This window comes from Schistocerca gregaria, chromosome 3 (genome assembly GCF_023897955.1).
Source record: "Schistocerca gregaria isolate iqSchGreg1 chromosome 3, iqSchGreg1.2, whole genome shotgun sequence".
Classification (NCBI taxonomy): Eukaryota; Metazoa; Arthropoda; class Insecta; order Orthoptera; family Acrididae; genus Schistocerca; species Schistocerca gregaria.
Window position 1 is genome coordinate 839908650 of NC_064922.1, and position 22673 is coordinate 839931322.

Genomic DNA, 22673 nt, shown 5'->3' on the forward strand with positions numbered 1-22673 from the left:
GATTGAGACCCAACTACGACTGTAGCTGTGTGGCCAGCGCTAGAGTTGCCCTCTATCAAAATCACAGTTCGGTAATTTTTCTACACATGTTTTATATAAGTTCGAGGAAGTGTTGAAGCGTCGTTTGATATATTTTTTATTTTACCTTCTGTTGAGGAAATTGCGTTTCCTAGTGCTAGATGATAAATCTGTGTTGTTGTCTTTACGTTTACTACAACACACCTGTTTCATTTTAGAAATGAGAATAAAATATGAATTAAACATCGACAATTTCAGTTTTGCTATAAATACTCTTTGTTCCTAAGTAATAGCTAGGAATATAACTATGTACTCTTAGTACAAAAACGTTCCGTTGGTTACGCGGCCTTTTCTAAGTCCTCACTCAGTTTCTAGACGGTTCACCGCTTCCGATTTTTAAGAGGAATTCAGTAAGACACTGATTGCATACGTAAAGTAAGTGATCATTGTGAGGTAATGCACAATAGGTGTGCAACAAACCCAACGTGCAGTTTATGCAGGTATGACCCAAACTCAGCAAAGCTACTTGGAAGAGTTAAGTAGACCATGCTTACTTATGGTGGTCTACAGTCGTTTTACAACTATAGGCAGCACATTTAATTTCATTTATTATCATCCTTTTCATCATTTACATGATATAGGAATTGTCATAATACTGTCCAGAATAGAATATTACAAATTTCTAACAAACACACAAAATTATCATTATGTTGAAAATTAAAACATTGAATTAATGTGTTGTTCTTTTGTATGCTCTTTTAACATGTACTGTATATGATGGATTTACATATATTTAGTACATTTTAGAGAAGACATATTACACATAATTTAGAGTTAAAAGAGTATAAATGAGACGTAGAACTGACAATCAGAACAACATGATATTGACAATACAACTATCAGTTAGTGATTTAAGGATTCAAAATATTCCTCTATGCTATAAAAACATTTATTTATCATAAACTTTTTAAATTATCACTTAAATTTTCCATCATATTCTGTTACCCTGATGCAGAGTAGCAGAGCATTATAAAGCTTTATTCTATAGTGGTTCACATGTTTTTGAGTTTTTGTTTTTCTTGTTCTTTCTACATGCAGATTCTCACAGATACGTGTATTGTAGTCATGAAGATCTGAATTTACATGTAAACTACTCAAATGTGTTCTTGTATGCAGTATGCTTTTTAATATGTACAAAGATGGTACAGTAAGTACGTTTAGCTGCACGAACAAGGGCTTGCAGTGTGTTTGTGGAGAGCTGTGTGTAATAATTCTAATGGCTCTTTTTTGTAATTTAAAAACCTCTCTCAAGCGACATTTGGTTGCATCCCAGAACTTTATTCCATAGGATATAATAGAATCGAAATAAGCCATATACACTAATCTTGTATACTCTGCACTGCAAACTCTAGTAATTATTCTCGGTGCAAAACATGCTGAACTGAGTTTTTTGGTTGTGTATGTGATATGGTCTTTCCAGTTCAATTGCTGATCAATGTACATGCCCAAAAATTTTGTAGACCAGACTTTATTTCATGGAATTTGATGATCTACTGTATCGAAGGCCTTTGAGAGATCTAGGTTGATCCCTACCACACATTTTTTATTGGCTAAATTTCTAATACTTTCTTCCGGATAGGCCTGTATAGCTGTTTCTGTGCTGTAACCTGTACGAAAATTGTGTTGATTACAAGGTAGCTTATGAGTCTAATTTTCATCAGTTTTTCAAAAATGTTTGATAAAGATGGAAGGAGGGACATAGGTCTATAGTTTTCTACCTTATGTATATCCTCATTTTTAAATAATGGTTTAACCTTAGGAATTTTCAGCCTCTGGGTCAACACACTTTTGTTGAATGATAAATTGGCAATATGTACCAGTGGTTCCAAGATTTGTGTGGCGACTTTTTTAAATATTGTCACTGGCACTTCATCCAGTCCTGCAAAAATTTTTGGTTTCATACTGTTAATTACTTTCAGTATTTCATATTTATTAGTGGGACTTATTAACATGCCACTGACTACTTTTGGAGCTGTTTTCTATTCTTTGGTAAAGCTCTTGCTTAATTTATCAGGTACATTTAGAAAGTAGTTGTTAATGTAATTGGGCAAGACATCCTCCTTTATTTCAATGTTATCGCTAGATTTAAGTACAGTATCCTGCTCTTTAGAGCTTTTTCCAATTTCTCTTTTAACAATTTACCATCTGGTCCTTGATTTATTGTCTGACTTCCTTATTAGTCTATCGTTACGTAATACGTTTGCTAGATTAATTACTCTCCTATATACCTTTTTGTAGTTACTGACTGCTACATGACAGATCCAGTTTCGGTTCCCGGTACTGCCAGCAACTTTTGCTCACTGAGAAGACTGGAAAGCGGTGCACCAAAAAAGTGTGGTACCAACTGAGGAGATACTTGACCTAGTAGCAGAGGCACTGTTAAAACTGGTCTGGTAACCGACAACGGCCAGGAGAGCAATATACCGCACGTCTTGCAGAGCGGTTGAGTTTCACAGGCACTACGTGGGCGAACATTGTCCTGCTGGAACAACACATCACTTGCCTGTTGCGAGAACGACAAAAGCAACATTCTTCGTGTACCGAGCACTGGCTAGCATCCCGTCCAGAAACGAACGAGAGTTGTAGCTTATCGCACCCAGACCATAATCCCTAGGATGGGGCAGGTGTGTCTTGGAAGAATGCGTTCTATGCGACAGCACTCAACAGTTTACGTCGCACTCGCAAACAGCCTTCACTTGCGTGCAGGCAGTATCTTTTTCGTCACTATAGGCTAATACCATTTTCCAAGCCGGCCGCCGTGGTCTCGCGGTAAAGGCGCTCAGTCCGGAAACGCGTGACTGCTACGGTCGCAGGTTCGAATCCGGCCTCTGGCATGGGTGTTGTGTGATGTCCTTAGGTTAGTTAGGTTTAAGTAGTTCTAAGTTCTAGGGGACTGATGAGCACAGATGTTAAGTCCCATAGTGCTCAGAGCCATTTTGAACCATTTTCCAAGCGATCCTGCGATGGCACCAGTCGAACCGTGCACTTCGATACTGGGGCGTGAGTGGGAGGCAGGCTGGAGTTGTGCATGCCCGAGGTCCTACTGCTAATAAAAGTTCGCAACTGTTTGCGTTGACACGTCTGGGCTCACAACCCGTCTTTTCTCTGCTGTGGTAGTTGCACAATCTGCCACTGCTGCCCTTACAGCACGACAATTCTGCCGGGAATGTGTGCTGCGTGGACGTCCAGAATCTCTTCTACAGATGTGAGAAAGTCCACATGACCGCTGATGCCAGCACCACTGCATGCAGCACTTCCAAGCAATGCGGCAGTTCTCCGAAAGCACCACCCCGCCAATCGGAAGGGCACACTCTGAATCCTTTCAAACTTCCTAAGTTGGCTGTAGGAAGCACGAGCGCATATCTGTGGCATGGTTTCCTGCTTTCTTCACAGGTTTGCACCACACTGAGCCTTCCGCTGTGAGCATTCCCTATTTAACGGTAGACAGAGATGGTACTTTGGTAGCTATTCCACTACGCTGTTGGCAGACAACGTTGAACCATTATCAGTACTATCCCCCAGGTGGCACATGCTATCATCGGATCAAAATCGTCGTCGTCTTTCCAGGTGCACAATTTATTTTTCCCCTGCAGTGTATACAGGGTGGTCAGTTGATTGTGACCGGGCCAAATATCTCACGAAATAAGCATCAAACGAAAAAACTACAAAGAACGAAACTCTTCTAGCTTGCAGGGAGAAACCAGATGGCGCTATGGTTGGCCCGCTAGATGGCGATGCCATAGGTCAAACAGATATCAACTGCGTTTTTTAAATAGGAACCCCCATTTTTATGAGATATTCGTGTAGTACGAAAAGAGATATGAATGTCTTAGTTGGACCACTTTTTTCCCTTTGCGATAGATGGCCCTGCAATAGTCACAAACGTATAGTTATGTGGTATCGCGTAACATTCCGCCAGTTCACACGATATTTGCTTCGTGTTGAAATGGACCGTTCACCAATTGCGGAAAAGGTCGATATTGTATTGATGTATGGATATTGTGATCAGAATACCCAACGGGCGTGTCTTATGTATGCAGCTCGGTATCCTGGACATCATCCAAGTGTCCGGACCCTTCGCCGGATAGTTAACGTTATTTAACGAAACAGGAAATGCTCAGCCACATGTGGAACGTCAACCACGATCTGCAACAAATGATGATGCCCAAGTAGGTGTTTTAGCCCCTGTCGCCGCTAATCCGCACATCAGTAGCAGATAAATTGAGCGAGAATCGGGAATCTCAAAAACGTCGGTGTTGAGAATGCTACATCAACATCGATTGCACGCGTACCATATTTCTATGCACCAGGAATTGCATGGCAACGACTCTGAACGTCGTGTACAGTTCTGCCACTGGACACAAGAGAAATTACGGGACGATGACAGATTTTTTGCACGCGTTCTATTTAGGAGCGAAGCGTCATTCACCAACAACGGTAACATAAACCGGCATAATATGCACTATTGGGAAACGGAAAATCCACGATGGATGCGACAAGTCGAACATCAGTGACCTTGGCGGGTTAATGTATGGTGCAGCACTATGGGAAGAAGGATAATTGGCCCCCATTTTATCGATGGTAATGTAAATGATGCAGTGTATGGTGATTTCCTACGTAATGTTCTACCAATGTTACTACAAGATGTTTCACTGCATGACAGAATGGCGATGCCCTTCCAACATGATGGATGTCCGGCACATAGCTCGCGTGCTGTTGAAGCGATACTGAATAGCATATTTCATGACAGGTGGATTTTTCGCCGACGCACCATACCATGGCGCGCACTATCACCGGATCTGACGTCCCAGGGTTTCTTTCCGTGGGGAAATTTGAAGGATATTTGCTATCGTGATCCACCAACAACGCCTGAGAACACGCGTCAGCGCATTGTCAATGCATGTGCGAACATTAGGGAAGGCGAACTACTCGCTGTTGAGAGGAATGTCGTTACACGTATTACCAAATGCATTGAGGTTGGTGGACATCATTTTGAGCATTTATTGCATTAATGTGATATTTACAGGTAATCACGCTGCAACAGCATGCGTTCTCAGAAATTATAATTTCTCAGAGGTACATGTATTACATTGGAACAACCGAAATAAAATGTTCAAATGCTTTTTAATTTAAAAAACCTACCTGTTACCAACTGTTCGTCTAAAACTGTGAGCCATATGTTTGTGACTATTACCGCGCCATCTATCGCAAAGGGAAAAAAGTGGTCCAGCTAAAACATTCATATTTCTTTACGTACTACACGAATGGCTGAACACTTCCTGTTTCCTTAAATAACGTAACTATCCGGCGAACGGTCCGGACACTTGGATGATGTCGTCCAGGATACCGAGCTGCATACATAAGACACGCCCGTTGGGTATTCTGATCACAATATCCATACATCAATACAATATCGACCTTTTCCGCAATTGGTGAACGGTCCATTTCAACACGAAGCAAATATCGTGTGAACTGGCGGAATGTTACGCGATACCACATAACTATACGTTTGTGACTATTGCAGGGCCATCTATCGCAAAGGGTAAAAAGTGGTCCAACTAAAACATTCATATTTCTTTACGTACTACACGAATATGCGTTAAAAATGGGGGGTTCCTATTTAAAAATACGCAGTTGAAATCCGTTTGGCCTATGGCATCGCCATCTAGTGGGTCAACCATAGAACCATCTGGTTTTCCCCTTCAAGCTAGACAAGTTTCGTTCTTTGAAGTTTCTTCGTTTGACGCTTATTTCGTGAGATATTTGGCCCGGTCACTATCAATGGACCACCCTCATACGAACTCTTAGTGGTTTTTTGGCTCTTTCTCGATTAGTGAAACCACTGTACCCCACCAGTGTTTATTTTCTTGTAATATCTACAGAAATGCTTCGTCCGCCCCCACCCTCACGCCTAGTTACGAGTGTGTGTGCGCGCGTGTGTTTGTGCAGCGTCGAGGAGGAGCCAAGGCGGCCGCGAAATGCCAGAGCTAATCCCGTCCCGTGGGCGTGTCTCGCCAGGTTTAAACATAGCCGCGGCACAAGCAAGCAGCGGACCCAGCCAGCGGCACCGTCTTACGGCCGCGCCGCCAGTCGCTGCCCGGGCGCAGAACGGCGTCCACCCCCACCATGCTGGCTGCAGGACTGCGCGCCGCGCTACGCGGCTCCACGGTGCGTCTGCGTGTCGTGTCATCTCGTGTGTGCCGGTGTGTGCGTGTGTGACTTCCCCGACTCTCAGCAGCGACGTCGCAGGCCCAGAAGACAAAGTACTCCAGGGAAGTGTGGATAACTTTAACGGGCACCTCGTCCAACAAATAGTGACGAGACCAACCTTACCAAAACATACGATTTCATCATGGGTATTCCTAGGTCAATATTACACTATCAAATTTCTTTGATAAAGTTGCGTTGTGAAGTACACTAAAGTAAGGAAATCGCACCACCAAAACATACACTACTGGCCCTTAAAATTGTTACACCAACAAACGCAGATGATAAACAGCTATTCATTGGACAAATATATTATACTAGAACTGACATGCGATTACATTTTCACGCATTTTGGGTGCTTAGATCCTGAGAAATAAATACTCAGAACAACCACCTCAGGCCGTAATAATGGCCTTGATACGCCTGGGCATTGACTCAAACATACCTAGGATGGAGTGTACAGGTACAGCTGCCCATGCAGCTTCAACACGATACCACAGTTCATCAAGAGTAGTGACTGGAGTATTGTGACGAGTCAGTTGCTTGGCCACCATTGACCAGATGTTTTCAATTGGTGAGAGATCTGGAGAACGTGCTGGCCAGGGCAGCAGTCGAACATTTTCTGTCTCCAGAAAGGCCCGTCCAGGACCTGCAACATGCGATCGTGCATTATCCTGCTGAAATGTAGGGTTTCGCAGGGATCGAATGAAGGGCAGAGCCATGGGTCGTAACACATCTGTAGTGTAACGTCCACTGTTCAAAGTGCTGTCAGTGCGAACAAGAGGTGACCGAGACGTGTAACCAATGGCACCCCATACCATCACGCCAGCATGGCGATGACGAATACGCGCTTCCAATGTGCGTTCACCGTTATGTCGTCAAACACGGATCCGACCATCACGATGCTGTAAACAGAACCTGGATTCATCCGAAATAATGACGTTTTGCTATTAGTGCATCCAGGTTCGTCGTTGAGTACTCCATCGCAGGCGCTCCTGTCTGTGATGCAGCGTCAAGGGTAACCGCAGCCATGGTCTCCGATCTGATAGCTCATGCTGTTGCAAACGTCGTCGAACTGTTCGTGCAGATGGTTGTTGTCTTGCAAACGTCGCCATCTGTTGACTCAGGGATCGAGACGTGGCTGCACGATCCGTTACAGCCATGAGGAAAAGATGCCTGTCATCTCGACTGCTAGTGATACGAGGCCGTTGGGATCCAACACGGCGTTCCGTATTACCCTCCTGAACCCACCGATTCCATATTCTGCTAACAGTCATTGGATCTCGACCAATGCGAGCAGCAATGTCGCGATACGATAAACTGCAATCGCGATAGGCTACAATCCGACCTTTATCAAAGTCAGAAACGTGATGCTACGCATTTCTCCTCCTTACACGAGGCATCACAACAACGTTTCACCAGACAACGCCGGTAAACTGTTGTTTGTGTGTGAGAAATCGGTTGGAAACTTTCCTAATGTCAGCACGTTGCAGGTGTCGCCACCGGCGCCAACCTCGTGTAAATGCTCTGAAAAGCTAACACAGCATCTTCTTCCTGTACATTAACTTTCGCATATATAGCACGTCATCATCTATAGCACGTCATCTTCGTTTTGTAGCAATTTTAATGGCGAGTAGTGTAATTAATGTAGAGTAATGAAATTTAGGAAATACACTTTTCTAGGTAACGTATTTAAGTGATTAACATCGCTAGATCACAGTTTAATGTACGTGTGAGATAGGCCGTCGCAAATGTGGAATAACGGAACATTAATAACCGGTGTTACCGCCAGAACGTTCAATGCACCTCCTCCTAACCAAGACATAGTCATCACTGACACCGAGGCAGAACGCGACTTCACCAGAAAGCATGACAGACCTCCACCCTGCCATCCAATGACCTCTGCCTTGCCACCACTATTGTGGGAAATGGCGGTGGTTTGGGGTCAATGGAATGCACACTCCCAGGCATCCAGACCATCCTTCAAGCAACCGATTTGTAACAGTTCATTGCGTCACTGTGGTGCCAACTGCTGCTCAAATTGCTGCTGCAGATGCAGTGCGATGAGCCAGAGCCGTCCGCAGCCCCATGTTCTTGCAATTGCACATTCTCGTGAGCACTGCTCCCAGTAATCCTGTAGAGTGGCTATATTCCTAGAAGTCTCCCTGCAATAGGAACATCCAGTTTCTCGTAGCCCCACTACACGACCTCGATGAAACTTAGTGAGGTGTCGCTTTAAAGGCATTCTTGACTAACATCAACTCATCATGTCCAATGGCAAGTGGGACTTAACTCTTACCACAGTTACAGCGTGTATTTAAAGCAAACATGTGGAGCTATTAGTGCCACTCTTATGCGATTGGTGTCAAATTTACGTTATATTTTTTGACTTTGAAACGCGACTACCAACTTTCGTTATGTCGCACAGCCTCTTATTGGTGTTTCGATTTTTTTTACGTCAGTTTATATTTGGTTTAGTGTAATGAACTTCAGTCACATGTCACCTTTCGTCAGATTTATTGGATCAAATCTAGAGTCTCACCTTAGATTTTATCAAAGAAGGCGATCATCTTCTGTTTGCTGCAAGCAGCTGGAATGTATAAGCACAACGCAAAACGATCGTGTGTTGAGTGTACGGAGCGCATTCAAAATGCAAAGGAGGTCATATTTCGGAGGTTATTGCGCAATAAATATGGAAAGGCGTTTTACAATCTGGGATGAAATAAAATGAATTGTCTTTTTTAGGCAGGGAGATGGAAATCAACTCTCTTTCTTCAAAGCGGATTAGAATGGTCAGTACTGACATTTTTAAAAGAAGTCAAACAAGAAAAAAAATTAAGGCAGATCATTGTTACCTCCGTTGCTTTTTTGTTCACTGAAAAGGGAATTAAAGTACTTTTGTTGTTTGTCCAGCACAGAAAGTTAGCACAACACCATTCATTGATGATGCATCAGTGTTAGCTGAAAGTGAACAGGAATTCGATTTTGTGTGAAATGGAATGGAACACGCGCTAGCTGTAAGATAACATATGCACATAAAGGAGACTGCGTCACGAGTGGACATGATAGAGATCTAAATGTTACAGCCGGGAAAGAAAAAGCAAAGACAAGGTCAAACGGTCTTATATCAGAATAAACAACAGCTCAAGTGCAACAATCTAAAAATCGTGTCTAGTTTTGAATGTACTAAAATGAGTCTGAAATACGCGAAGCAATTCGCGAAAGCGAGCTCCAGTCGGCATAAAGCATCAGAAAGTACTTGGCATGCACGCGGATGTACGCACAATCAGCCCCTTTCGAACTTAAAACCCATCGAGTTACAATTCATTTCTCATGTTAAATGATTTCTTTCATGATTAGATTACGACTCGCATAGTGTGAACTGTATACATTACATTGCACTCCGATTTTATTTAATGTATCTTAACATTAGTAGGTGGTGGGATATTGGTTTGATCGCATTTCGTTCCGTATTGCAAAAATACGTGAATGAGAACTATAGAACTAACACAATTAAAAACAGCAGTTTATCAGCTGATATCATATATACTTTAAAACTGGACTATAAGCAGTGTCGACAGAAAAACATTTATTTCGATGGTAACCGGTTTCGGCCAGTGTTTGACTGTTCTCAGACCCTCATACCATGAGGGAAGCCGGAGGCGGTGAATAGAGAGGGTGTTGTAACTCCACGAACGTCACTATTTTTAGCCAAACCGCTGTTTCAAAGCGAGAAATATTCTCAAAAATTACTGATATCGCATGGTTCTTCTGTTATTACACGCTAGTTATTCTAACTGAACTATGACGGAGTATTTGACGACAGCGTAATACCACTTTTGCGTCACGCCAAAGATCTTTGTCAAAGAAACGTAATGAATTGTTTTTTGTTGAACTATTGATTCACTCTTTTGCGTGAAACCAGTGTGCTGGAGCGACCGAATGAAACGGTCGATGCAGTCGGTTGTAGTTTGACGTATGCATAGGATAATTATTCATTCATTCATTTCCTTCGAGTAAAATCAGTCTGTGGGTACAAACAAATGAAAACATTCGACAAAACCTGGCGCATTCAATTCTCAGCGGATACATTCGGTTGTTTTGGCACTTTTGAATAATTATTGTTTACTGCACTTTGTTAACAACTTTTGTTACTGTCTTTCCGATATCTGCTTTTATTGGGTGTTAATATGTAGCATTTAGTTCCGTTTTTGTCCATTTTTATGAGTAGGCGTTTACTGAATAGTGAACTTCGTGTCTGGTCAGAATGCCAAAATGCTCAATGGCGTGGGAATGGAAGAAGTCATATGACTGGATGAAAAGTGATCCTGAAGATAAATTCACTGTGATGTACAATATCGTCATGGATGATTCATGTTATAAAACTAAATGAAAGAAATTCAAAGAACATTAACATATGATCAAAAATAATTGCGACAGTATATGCTTAAAAGGCAAGTGAAAATTTCAGTAAATAATTTGAAAAGATATATCTTATATGCTTTCTGTTCACGAAACATTACAATTTGCCTAAATAAAATGATCGGTGTAGGGCTCAGAGCAGTGGGAAGAGAGACACAGATCTTCAATAAATTTAGGTAAGAAGGTAATGATTTACACAAGTTTATAATGTAGCACCAGTATCAACATTTTAAAACCAACTAAAAAACCATATTTTATGCCAGGAATTCGTATTTAATTAGAATTTTGAAAATATTTAATTTTCAGAAATATTTTTTAATTCACATCTCCTTGAATTTGCTATTTGTGTATAAAAAGAAGTTGACAAGCATAGCTGTGGTTGATGCATAGGCTAACAGAACATTAGGATGACGGAAACATGATACTGAATAATGCACTTTGCATCAGAACAATGATTATTAATATTGTACTTTAAGTATACCTACAAATCCTTCATATTACTAGAATTTTCTTGGTATTTTTCACCTGTGTGAATTTGCTCACGTAACTGCTTACTGCATAACAATCTGTCATACAGGTCTGCACATGAAATGGTTAGACTACACTTCAAAAACATTGTATTCGCAATTGTACTACTTAAAACATCTGTAGTATCACATGCACAATAATAATTCATTTTTGAAAACCAAAAATTATTTCCCAGATTCAACCCCGGGATGCACAGAGCAGGTTTTAGAATTTTAAGCAAGATTACTACTTTTACGCAATTTTCTTTTAAACTTTAAATATTACAACCCATATAATGCACACTTCTTTCTTTGAATTGTTCCAGTTGTTTTGACAAGACAATATTCATCAAACAATTATGCACTACCAATTTTTACACTGCTTACTTTTTGAATCAATGGTACGCTTGATTCTATATAACTCCACTACAGCTTATTTTTCAAATTGGTGCAACAAAGTCGACTATAATCAGAAAACTGCTTCCCCCATGAAACAAAGTATTCAAGTACTACATTATACCATGAGTGAACATAGGAATAAAACTTACTGTTAACAGCTTGATTACTGTCATACAGGCCCTTCAACATAGATTTAATCTTGAAACTCACAAAATTTTTTTTCCTGTTTTTATGTTTGTTAGGAATAATTCACAACAAGACAGTGTCTCTAGAAGAAAGGCATGCTGCTTTTCGATTTCTCTTCTGGTTGTTTAAAAAAGATTGATCAACTATTAGTAAACCACAACCACAATTCAGATTCCTCATTATTGAAAACTGATTGCAAAGATAAAAGACGACGCGATTCCCGATTCCAAGTGGAAAAATGAATTTAGAGCAAGACAAATTTAAATTTCTTTCAAAATCAGGAACCAATGTCGCTCATCTTGTTCTTCTGTAACCTGGCAATTGATGGTAACTGATGTTTCCAAAATACCAGAACTCTCCCAGTCTTTCCACCCTAACAGTATAAACCTAAAAATATAAGTAAATTTTACAAATAATATTATCTACATGAACTGCCAACTTTCGAACGCGTGTTCCCACACTGTTGTGGATGATATATTCACACAACCCACACCTATAAAATAATTCCTACCAAGGCTTGTATCTAATTTAGCAAAAATATTTTCTCTGCCATGTCTGTTTACATACAAAATGTTTGTGCTGTCAGCAGATAAACAAACTTTGGTTTTAGGCAGTGATAATGCAGAACGGACATCCCATTTTTAGATGTTAAAAGCTTCATTTTCAATAAAAATAATTCCAATATTTTTATGGACTCCGTTTAATGAAGTGAAATACGTAACTAGTACTGGAAGGAACTTTGTTGACTTGTGAGTAATGATATTAAAGCAAACAAGGCTTACACAGTCAAGATCTCCTTTAAGAAGTAGTCTGCACCAAGGAATTAATACACCATTAACAATGGATTCAGGTTTTGTTAGTTTACAACTAATATTGCCGTCATAGAGTTTTTAATGATATTGATTATGGAATACACAGAACTGTAGCTGTGATTATGACACGTGGTATGGTATGCTAAAATTTCCTCAACTGAAGCCAAAGTAGCCTCTTCATTTCATGTAATTTCACAAATTATGCTTTTACTATTTGACCATTCTATCTTGATGCTAATTACAGCTAACAACATAACTCACTACGTAAAGTCGACTGTAATGAAATCTCTTAGTAGCAGTTACGATCAAGTACCAGGTCATCTCTCAACGATAATATATCTTTCATTATTAACGTAAAAACTCTGATCCTGAACAGCAAGAATATGATTTCATAACAGCCCATTAATAAAGCATTTTTATCCAGGTGATGTTTTACATTTCTTAATGCATGTTACATACAAACAACGTGAGCAGAACTTCTTAGGATGTGTGAAAAAAACTTACCCGTTATTTTTTGTGAAGAAGTAATTGATTTTAGCGGTTGTTGCAACAGCAGTAGAAGAAGCTAGCGTATGTTCGTTACATTTGTCATGCTGAACAATATCCGAGTTCCCAACACGTGCAATCGAAAATGTAGCATTGCAAATTTTACTGTAACTTCACAACTAAGCTTTGCCTCTTTGAAGAAAGGGTTTTCCTCCATTCAAGTTGAAAGAAAAGGTGCACCTGCGCTTGGGCACAGTAACTTAGTTTACGCAGATGACAACATACCGCATTAGTTGACAACACTAGCCTAAGCAAACTTCATCTGTTCAGAAAACGCATTCAACAATAAGAATCAGTGAAACAAGCGTCGATGCATCATTTCTTTCAGCAAGAAATGACGTAATAATTCGGTTTTTAATTTATGAAGACGGTATCACGAAAATGCCAACAGAATTGCCGCAGTGGTAACACCGGTTCCCGTCAGATCACCGAAGTTAAGCGCTGTCGGACTGGGCTACCACTTGGATGGGTGACCATCCTGCGTGCCGAGCGCTGTTGGCAAGCGGGGTGCACCCAGCTCTTGTGAGGCAAAACTGAGGAGCTACTTAATGGAGAAGTAGCGGCTCCGGTCACGGATCTGACATACGGCCGGGAGAGCGTGACCACATGCCTCTCCATATCCGCATCCAGTGACGCCTGTGGGCTAAGGATGACACGGCGGCCTGTTCGGACGGAGTGAGTTTAGTATCACGAAAATATGAGAATTATTCGCGCCCCCAACAAAAATTCTGGGTACGCGGAACACGCGAGCAAAAAAAGGGAACTTCACGTTTTTTAGGGGACGAATGGTACGCTTAATGTAAACGAAGTCACAGAAACCAGGAAAATGAGAGAAAATATTCATATAACTATCGTAAATGTCAGTGACTTGTGTCAGTACGTTGTCTTACTTTCAGTGAAACCAATGAAATCCGGAGTGTGGGTGAATGAAAACATTAATATAGCTGACAACCGCGAAAGACTAGTTTCGTTCAGTTGTTTCGACTGAAAAAACCAACTGAACGAAAAGCCAACAGACTGGCCAATCGGCTGTTAAAACCAGTCGGTTGTCCGTCGGTACCAAAACGGGCGGCTGTCCACAAACTAAATTCATTGTATCGTCAACAGATAAGCAGGTCGTGCATTACATTCTCAGGTGGGTGTGCATAAGTAATGGACACAGGACGTCGCGTTCGTATCGAAGTTGGCATTTCCTGATAGCATAATCGCCGCTCTAACCCACTGAATACGAGTATATGCATCAATGGAGTCAGCATAGCCTACTGTTGTTCTCAACATCTAATCGGGCTAGTCAGGTGATTTTGGGGCAACGCTGCATGTCTACAATTTCCGGTAATACTGTAACTTGAATATTACACGTACGCCTTGTCTTATATATGCTTCTGCATGTTTGAGTTTTAGTATGAGCTACGGTGCAGTATTGTCGTTGCTGCGGATTTAATGAGAAGTATGTGAAACGAGATCCTGTTACTTTTCATAGGGATGTGCAACAAATGTGTAATTGCAGATGTCATATTGGTATGAGGCACTTTATATTATAATAAAGGGAGGCACAGTATTGTATTGAAGAGATAATTTCTGCGGTTTTATAGTATGTGTTTACGAGACAAGTGCTAGATAAATTTGCAAGTGTATTTGTATAAACTCCCATATTCGTACTACGTTTATTTGGAGATAAAATTTATACATGACAGTCTGATTAATTTCCTCCGAGTTATGCAAGTTCTCAAACCTGTGTGTGTTTAGTATGTCTTCATGAAACAGTTTCCTGTATAATGTCATTACAAAGCAGTTAATGAGAACACATTCCACAGTATAATCAATGCAACAGAAAACATTAAAAGAGTATTGTTAGCTGTCCTTTTGTTGCTCCAAACTTCGAGCACTGATCTTGTATTTTTTTTATTTTTTGTGAGTAGTGTATGGTTTTTGTTCTCTGATGAAATGACGGAAAAATGTTACAGGCATTTTACTTGTCTACAAGAAGCAGAATCGTAAACAAAGGAAAACTGAAAATAATAGTGGGCAAGCAGATGGTGCAAATCGGTTACCGTATTTACTGTAACAGTTTCATAATTCCAATACGTTCTTTCTTCGTGACACTTCGGCGCCGTCTACAGTGGCATTCTAACGTAATTAATTAGAACAAGGAAGGATTCGACAATATGAATAAGTGCGACGGAAAGAGTAAAAAATATTGTTGGTTGTCAATTCTTTTCCCGTTACCGAAAAAACCTGAACGCTGAGCTACGACACTGTTCCGAAAAAGCAAAATACTGTTGCTCGTCACATCTTTAGGCCTGGTATCAAATTGTTAGGAAGTCTGTAAAACACACATGCAAAGTTTCACGGTACTTCTGAAGGTGCTGTATCAGTAGCAGCGAACTAATAAAACTCAAAATACTCTTTAGCGCTATACCGGCTAAAATGCGCGGTCACAAAATCTGTAGCAGAGGTTGCGGGTGGAATTCTCGTTCTACGCATCCGAATGCTCAGTCCATAGAAATGTATACTTCTCTAGCCCGTGCGAGCCTCTTCATGCCCGAACAATGACTGCATCCTTCATTCATTTGAACCCGCTTAGTGTATTCAAGCCTCGATCTCTATCTACAATTTTCAGCTCCCACGCTTCCTTCCATTACAAAATTGACAGTTCCTTGATGCCTCAGGATGTGTCCTATCAACCGATCCCTTATTTTGCTCAGGTTGTGTCATAAATTAGTTTTTCCCCGTTCGATTCAGTTCTTCCTAATATGTTAGTGAATCTGCTCATCCAATTTTCAGCATTCTTCTATAGCACCGCATTTCAAATGTTTCTACTATCATTTTGTCTGAATTAACTATCGTTCACGTTTCCCTCGAATACAAGACCACGACCCACATAAATATCTTCGGAAAAGTAATTCTGACGTTTAAATTTATACTCGATGTTAAAGTCTTCTTTTTCAGATTTTTTTTTATTGCTATTGGCTGTCTGCATTTTATATCTTCCCCAATTCGACTGTCATCTGTTATGGTGCTTCCTAAATAGGGAAACCACTCATGCTCTACAAAAATGTTCAAATGTGTGTGAAATCTTATGGGGCTTATTACATAAATGAATAAAAGGTTTACTTAACTTTGACTCAAATCTTTGCCACGGAATATTGGATAATCTGGATACTTTAAAACTGTCATGACCAGCGAAGGATCACTTGATGCACTAATGAATAAACTGTTCTCTTGCAATAGAAAAAGGAACATTCACGAAGTACATCTCATCAGAAACTTCAACAGTCATTGTCCTACGCGATGATGTTGACTGCTATGGCTGAGGTCTTGAACTGGGCGAACATTGGCATGCCCGACACTACACTGGCAACCTGAGGGTGCTGCAGAGCTGATATTCAGGAGCGCCTCTTATACATCATTACAGATTGCATAGAACCCTCGCTAATGTCTGTGGTATCGATTCTCGTTGTCAGCTTTTGTGTGGCAACGCGCCCTCTGTACCATACCACAAAACTGATGGTTGAGCAGTATTCCACCTCGCTTGTAACTGGTACTATTACATTCTGGCTAAGTCTGAGTGTGTTTCCCCTGTTTCATGCATCTTCCGCAGCAGGTGGAATACTCTTGACATGGCCGGTTCTTCCAGCAATCTCATTAATTCTCAGTGAATATCGCATGCTCAGCGGGCCTTGTTTCGACTTAGGTCTTTCAGTGCCCTGTCAAATTTTTCTCACAGTATCTTACCTCCCGTTTCATCTTCTCTTTCTATAATATTGCCCTCAAGTTTTTCTCCCCCTGTATAGACACCCTATATATTCCTTCCTTCCATCTCTTTTCCCTTTTTTGCCACGTGCTAGCCTAACCACTGAGTAGGAATACCTATGCAACGAGCAATCAGATGCACATAACCGAATTTCGGTCTGCAACATACCATCGACTACAACAGCCACATGACTATGGTTGGCGTAAGATTTGCACGTAAGCACCCTACAGATTTTGAACGTCATTACGTCGCTATCATAGACAGATGCTGTCCAAAAGTACCGCGATTTTGTGCCCGCATCTCGCATCATCATTCGATCTATGGACTCTGTCCGCAGCTCGCGGTCGTGCGGTAGCGTTCTCGCTTCCCGCGCCCGGGTTCCCGGGTTCGATTCCCGGCGGGGTCAGGGATTTTCTCTCCCTCGTGATGACTGGGTGTTATGTGATGTCCTTAGCTTAGTTAGGTTTGAGTAGTACTAAGTTCTAGGGGGACTGATGACCATAGCTGTTAAGTCCAATAGTGCTCAGAGCCACTTGACCTTGATCTATGGAATCTACTTGGCCTAAAGCTTTAAAGAGGTAAGCGTACTAGAATACCGCTAGTTTGCGAGAAGTGTCACAGCTCAGAAGTCGGTATTTCTTAGGGCTTTCTACCTCAATCGATAAAACAGAATTTTGTTGCCTATCCGTCCGACAGTGAACACCCATTTTTCTCAGGAACGGAAAGACGTGTCAAGTTAAAATTTATGTCAGATATTAAGACCTACGGTTACTTGGCAGTGTAAAAAATTTACGTCTCTAAGTCAATGCAATCAAAAGATACTATCATATAAGTCACATATTTTGATACTCGTAAACTAACTCATCCTAACCTGTAGATGAACCATTTATATACTTATCGGTCCAGTGCCAAACCGGGTGCACAGAAAATGAGTGGTTACGGATTTTTCAGTGTTCGTTTTAACCCAGCCGTCGTCTCTTAACGATGCGAGGAGTCGCCAAAACAACATGTGGTTCGGATTTCACGTTAAAATGTGGGTCCCTTTACCACGGTTGGACAACTGGGTAGGTTAGGGACACGTAAGCCGCCGAAGTGGCGTCCAATAGAAAGACTTGCACCAGACAGTTGAACCGTATGAATTATCATTATTATGAGTATTATTATTACTATTATCTGTACATACAGTTAAGTTTGTTAGGTTTTCTTTTATTTGGTGCTGTTTAAGAAGTGGTAGCACTCGGCCACTGAGGCACACAAATGTGTTAGTACCATGTCATCGTCAGATGATACGTTTAAAATGAAAGAAAAAGAGAATAAAGTACAAGAAAACTGAATTACAGGTCAAATTAACTGGGTCAACTGAAAAATGGGATACAACACGTTCTCTTTGACAAATGACGTCATATTCAAGTCACAGCTGATAATTTATTTATGAGTCCTAGATAGTAAATCTTGGGAAACGAAGCGTCAAATGGTAAATTTAAATAAATGAATGAATGCAGAATTAAACCAAAGAAACAGTGCACGCGTTTTGTTGTTGGTCGTCGTATTAAAGAATTTGTGTAATCGTTTTAATTTGCCATTGTATCCGCCATTGGTAAAGAATAGGATACCTATGTCACGTTTATCGTTCTTTCTGTGTTGGGTAACACTAGTGTGTTATTTTTCAGTTTACTTCAGGATACTAATGTAGAGGTACCGGTTTCTACGCATTAGGTAATATACATGTCAGCTGAAATAAAGCTACATAGGTCAACTTAAGTACGGAATACTAATGTTAGGTATGTTATTCTTTTGGATGTAGGTAATACTAGTATCTTGTTTTTCAAAAAATGGTTCAAATGGCTCTACGCACTATGGGACTTAACATCTGAGGTCATCAATACCCTAGACTTAGAACTACTTAAATCTAACTAACTTAAGGACATCACCCACATCCATGCCTGAGGCAGGATTCGAACCTGCGACCGCAGCAGCAGCGGTTCCGGACTGGAGCGCCTACAGCCGCTCCGCCACAACGGCCCGCCCTATTCTTTTTCAGTTGACCAGTACAGTTAATCTGATGGACAGGATACCGATGCTAGGTATCCTGTTCTTTTGGCCATTGGTAATACCAATATTTGGCGGGTGCTTTTTCCTCCAAGGGTAACACTGGTATCCACTTCCTCCGTCGTACATGATATCAGTGTTCGGTTTGTCGTAATTTTCTTGAAGTGTAATACGTTTTCTGATATTTTTGTTAGCATATTTTGTGGTATCAGCCCGAAACTCCCTGATTCCCACACATGTTTCTTTAATTTGATTTATTTTATGACTTTCATAAATCGCGCATCATTATTTTTTCTTTACATAACATTCTTTTTTACAATATGGGTTCACGTGATGTACATGTTCGGATCTCTGTACTCAGTGCTACATTTCTTTGTTTCTGAACATTTCTTTGTTTCTGAACATTTCTTTGTTTCTGAACATTTCTTTGTTTCTGAACATTTCTTTGTTTCTGAACATTTCTTTGTTTCTGAACATTTTTTTATGCTTTCAGATGTTTGTCAGCTATCATCTGTGGCTTACCTATGAAGTCATTGGGCAAAGTCAAGAGTACATCTCTCTGGAGTGAGCATTGCGTTCTGCGCATGTTGTCAACATTAAACCAGGATTGTCACGTGTTTTCGGGACTTCGCTGTGCGTGTGTGCTTTCCGCAGAGTTTGAAGTTTATAATATCAAGAGTTTTGTTGTGTTTTCACCGTTTGTTGATAGTGTAATAGCGATGGTGAATTACTGTTGTTGCTACGGATGCAAAGAAAAATATGTGAAAGGACAGATAGTAACTTTTCATGGATACATACCATCTAGCTCTTAACTGTTGTTGTTGCTGTCTTCAGTCCTGAGACTGGTTTGATGCAGCTCTCCATGCTACTCTATCCTGTGCAAGCTGCTTCATCTCCCAGTACCTACTGCAACCTACATCCTACTGAATCTGCTTAGTGTACTCATCTCTCGGTCTCCCTCTACGATTTTTACCCTCCACGCTGCCCTCCAACGCTAAATTTGTGATCCCTTGATGCCTCAAAACATGTCCTACCAACCGATCCCTTCTTCTAGTCAAGATGTGCCACAAACTTCTCTTCTCCCCAATCCTATTCAATACCTCCTCATTAGTTACGTGATCTATCCATCTTATCTTCAGTATTCTTCTGTAGCACCACATTTCGAAAGCTTCTATTCTCTTCTTGTCCAAACTAGTTATCGTCCATGTTTCACTTCCATACATGGCTACACTCCAAACAAATACTTTCAGAAACGACTTCCTGATACATAAATCTATATTCGATGTTAACAAATTTCTCTTCTTCAGAAACGCTTTCCTTGCCATTGCCAGTCTACATTTTATATCCTCTCTACTTCGACCATCATCAGTTATTTTACTTCCTAAATAGCAAAACTCCTTTACTACTTGAAGTGTCATTTCCTAATCTAATTCCCTCAGCATCACCCGATTTAATTCGACTACATTCCATTATCCTCGTTTTGCTTTTGTTGATGTTCATCTTATATCCTCCTTTCAAGACACTGTCCATTCCGTTCAACTGCTCTTCCAAGTCCTTTGCCGTCTCTGACAGAATTACAATGTCATCGGCGAACCTCAAAGTTTTTACTTCGTCTCCATGAATTTTAATACCTACTCCGAATTTTTCTTTTGTTTCCTTTACTGCTTGCTCAATATACAGATTGAATAACATCGGGGAGAGGCTACAACCCTGTCTCACTCCTCTCCCAACCACTGCTTCCCTTTCATGCCCCTCGACTTTTATGACTGCCATCTGGTTTCTGTACAAATTGTAAATAGCCTTTCGCTCCCTGTATTTTACCCCTGCCACCTTTAGAATTTGAAAAAGAGTATTCCAGTCAACATTGTCAAAAGCTTTCTCTAAGTCTACAAATGCTAGAAATGTAGGTTTGCCTTTTCTTAATCTTTCTTCTAAGATAAGTCGTAAGGTCAGTATTGCCTCACGTGTTCCAACATTTCGACGGAATCCAAACTAATCCTCCCCGAGGTCCGCATCTACCAGTTTTTCCATTCGTCTGTAAAGAATTCGCGTTAGTATTTTGCAGCTGTGACTTATTAAACTGATAGTTCGGTAATTTTCTCATCTGTCAGCACCTGCTTTCTTTGGGATTGGAATTATTATATTCTTCTTGAAGTCTGAGGGTATTTCGCCTGTCTCATACATCTTGCTCACCAGTTGGTAGAGTTTTGTCATGACTGGCTCTCCCAAGGCTGTCAGTAGTTCTAATGGAATGTTGTCTACTCCGGGGGCCTTGTTTCGACTCAGGTATTTCAGTGCTCTGTCAAACTCTTCACGCAGTATCGTATCTCCCATTTCGTCTTCATCTACATCCTCTTCCATTTCCATAATATTGTCCTCAAGTACATCACCCTTGTATAAACCTTCTATATACTCCTTCCACCTTTCTGCCTTCCCTTCTTTGCTTAGAACTGGGTTGCCATCTGAGCTCTTGATATTCATACACGTGGTTCTCTTCTCTCCAAAGGTCTCTTTAATTTTACTGTAGGCAGTATCTATCTTACCCCTAGTGAGATAAGCTGCTACATCCTTACATTTGTCCTCTAGCCATCCCTGTTTAGCCATTTTGCACTTCCTGTCGATCTCATTTTTGAGACGTTTGTATTCCTTTTTGCCTGCTTCATTTACTGCATTTTTATGCTTTCTCCTTTCATCAATTAAATTCAATATTTCTTCTGTTACCCAAGGATTTCTAGCAGCCCTCGTCTTTTTACCTACTTTATCCTCTGCTGCCTTCACTACTTCATCCCTCAGAGCTACCCATTCTTCTTCTACTGTATTTCTTTCCCCTATTCCTGTCAATTGTCCCCTTATGCTCTCCCTGAAACTCTGTACAACCCCTGGTTCTTTCAGTTTATCCAGGTCCCATCTCCTTAATTTCCAACATTTTGCAGTTTCTTCAGTTTTAATCTACAGGTCATAACCAATAGATTGTGGTCCGAGTCCACATCTGCCCCTGGTAATGTCTTACAATTTAAAACCTGGTTCCTAAATCTCTGTCTTACCATTATATAATCTATTTGATACCTTTTAGTATCTCCAGGGTTCTTCCACGTATACAACCTTCTTTCATGATTCTTAAACCAAGTGTTAGCTATGATTAAGTTGTGCTCTGTGCAAAATTCTACTAGGCGGCTTCCTCTTTCATTTCTTAGCCCCAATCCATATTCACCTACTATGTTTCCTTCTCTCCCTTTTCCTACACTCGAATTCCAGTCACCCATTACTATTAAATTTTCGTCTCCCTTCACTATCTGAACAATTTCTTTTATTTCATCGTACATTTCTTCAATTTCTTCTTCATCTGCAGAGCTAGTTGGCATATAAACTTGTACTACTGTAGTAGCTGTGGGCTTCGTATCTATCTTGGCCACAATAATGCGTTCACTATGCTGTTTGTAGTAGCTTACCCGCATTCCTATTTTCCTATTCATTATTAAACCTACTCCTGCATTACCCCTATTTGATTTTGTGTTTATAACCCTGTAGTCACCTGACCAGAAGTCTTGTTCCTCCTGCCACCGAACTTCACTAATTCCCACTATATCTAACTTTAACCTATCCATTTCCCTTTTTAAATTTTCTAACCTACCTGCCCGATTAAGGGATCTGACATTCCACGCTCCGATCCGTAGAACGCCAGTTTTCTTCCTCCTGATAACGACATCCTCCTGA

The 22673-nt window shown here is 40.7% G+C and overlaps 1 protein-coding gene and 1 pseudogene across 2 annotated transcripts in view; both read left to right on the plus strand.

Moving 5' to 3' along the window:
- The first annotated feature begins 296 nt into the window (after positions 1-296).
- LOC126355197 (probable pyruvate dehydrogenase E1 component subunit alpha, mitochondrial) overlaps positions 297-22673 on the plus strand; it is a 101060-nt gene continuing 78683 nt past the window's right edge. The window contains exons 1-2 of one of the 2 annotated variants that reach the window (XM_050005425.1): positions 297-518; positions 6097-6246. In XM_050005425.1, the coding sequence (XP_049861382.1) occupies positions 6205-6246 (42 nt within the window). In that variant the 5' untranslated portion in view covers positions 297-518; positions 6097-6204. Of the gene's footprint in view, positions 519-6096; positions 6247-6269; positions 6445-22673 lie in introns of those variants that run through there. The other variant, XM_050005426.1, reaches the window with a different exon arrangement.
- Positions 13540-13657, plus strand: LOC126356660 (5S ribosomal RNA; annotated as a pseudogene).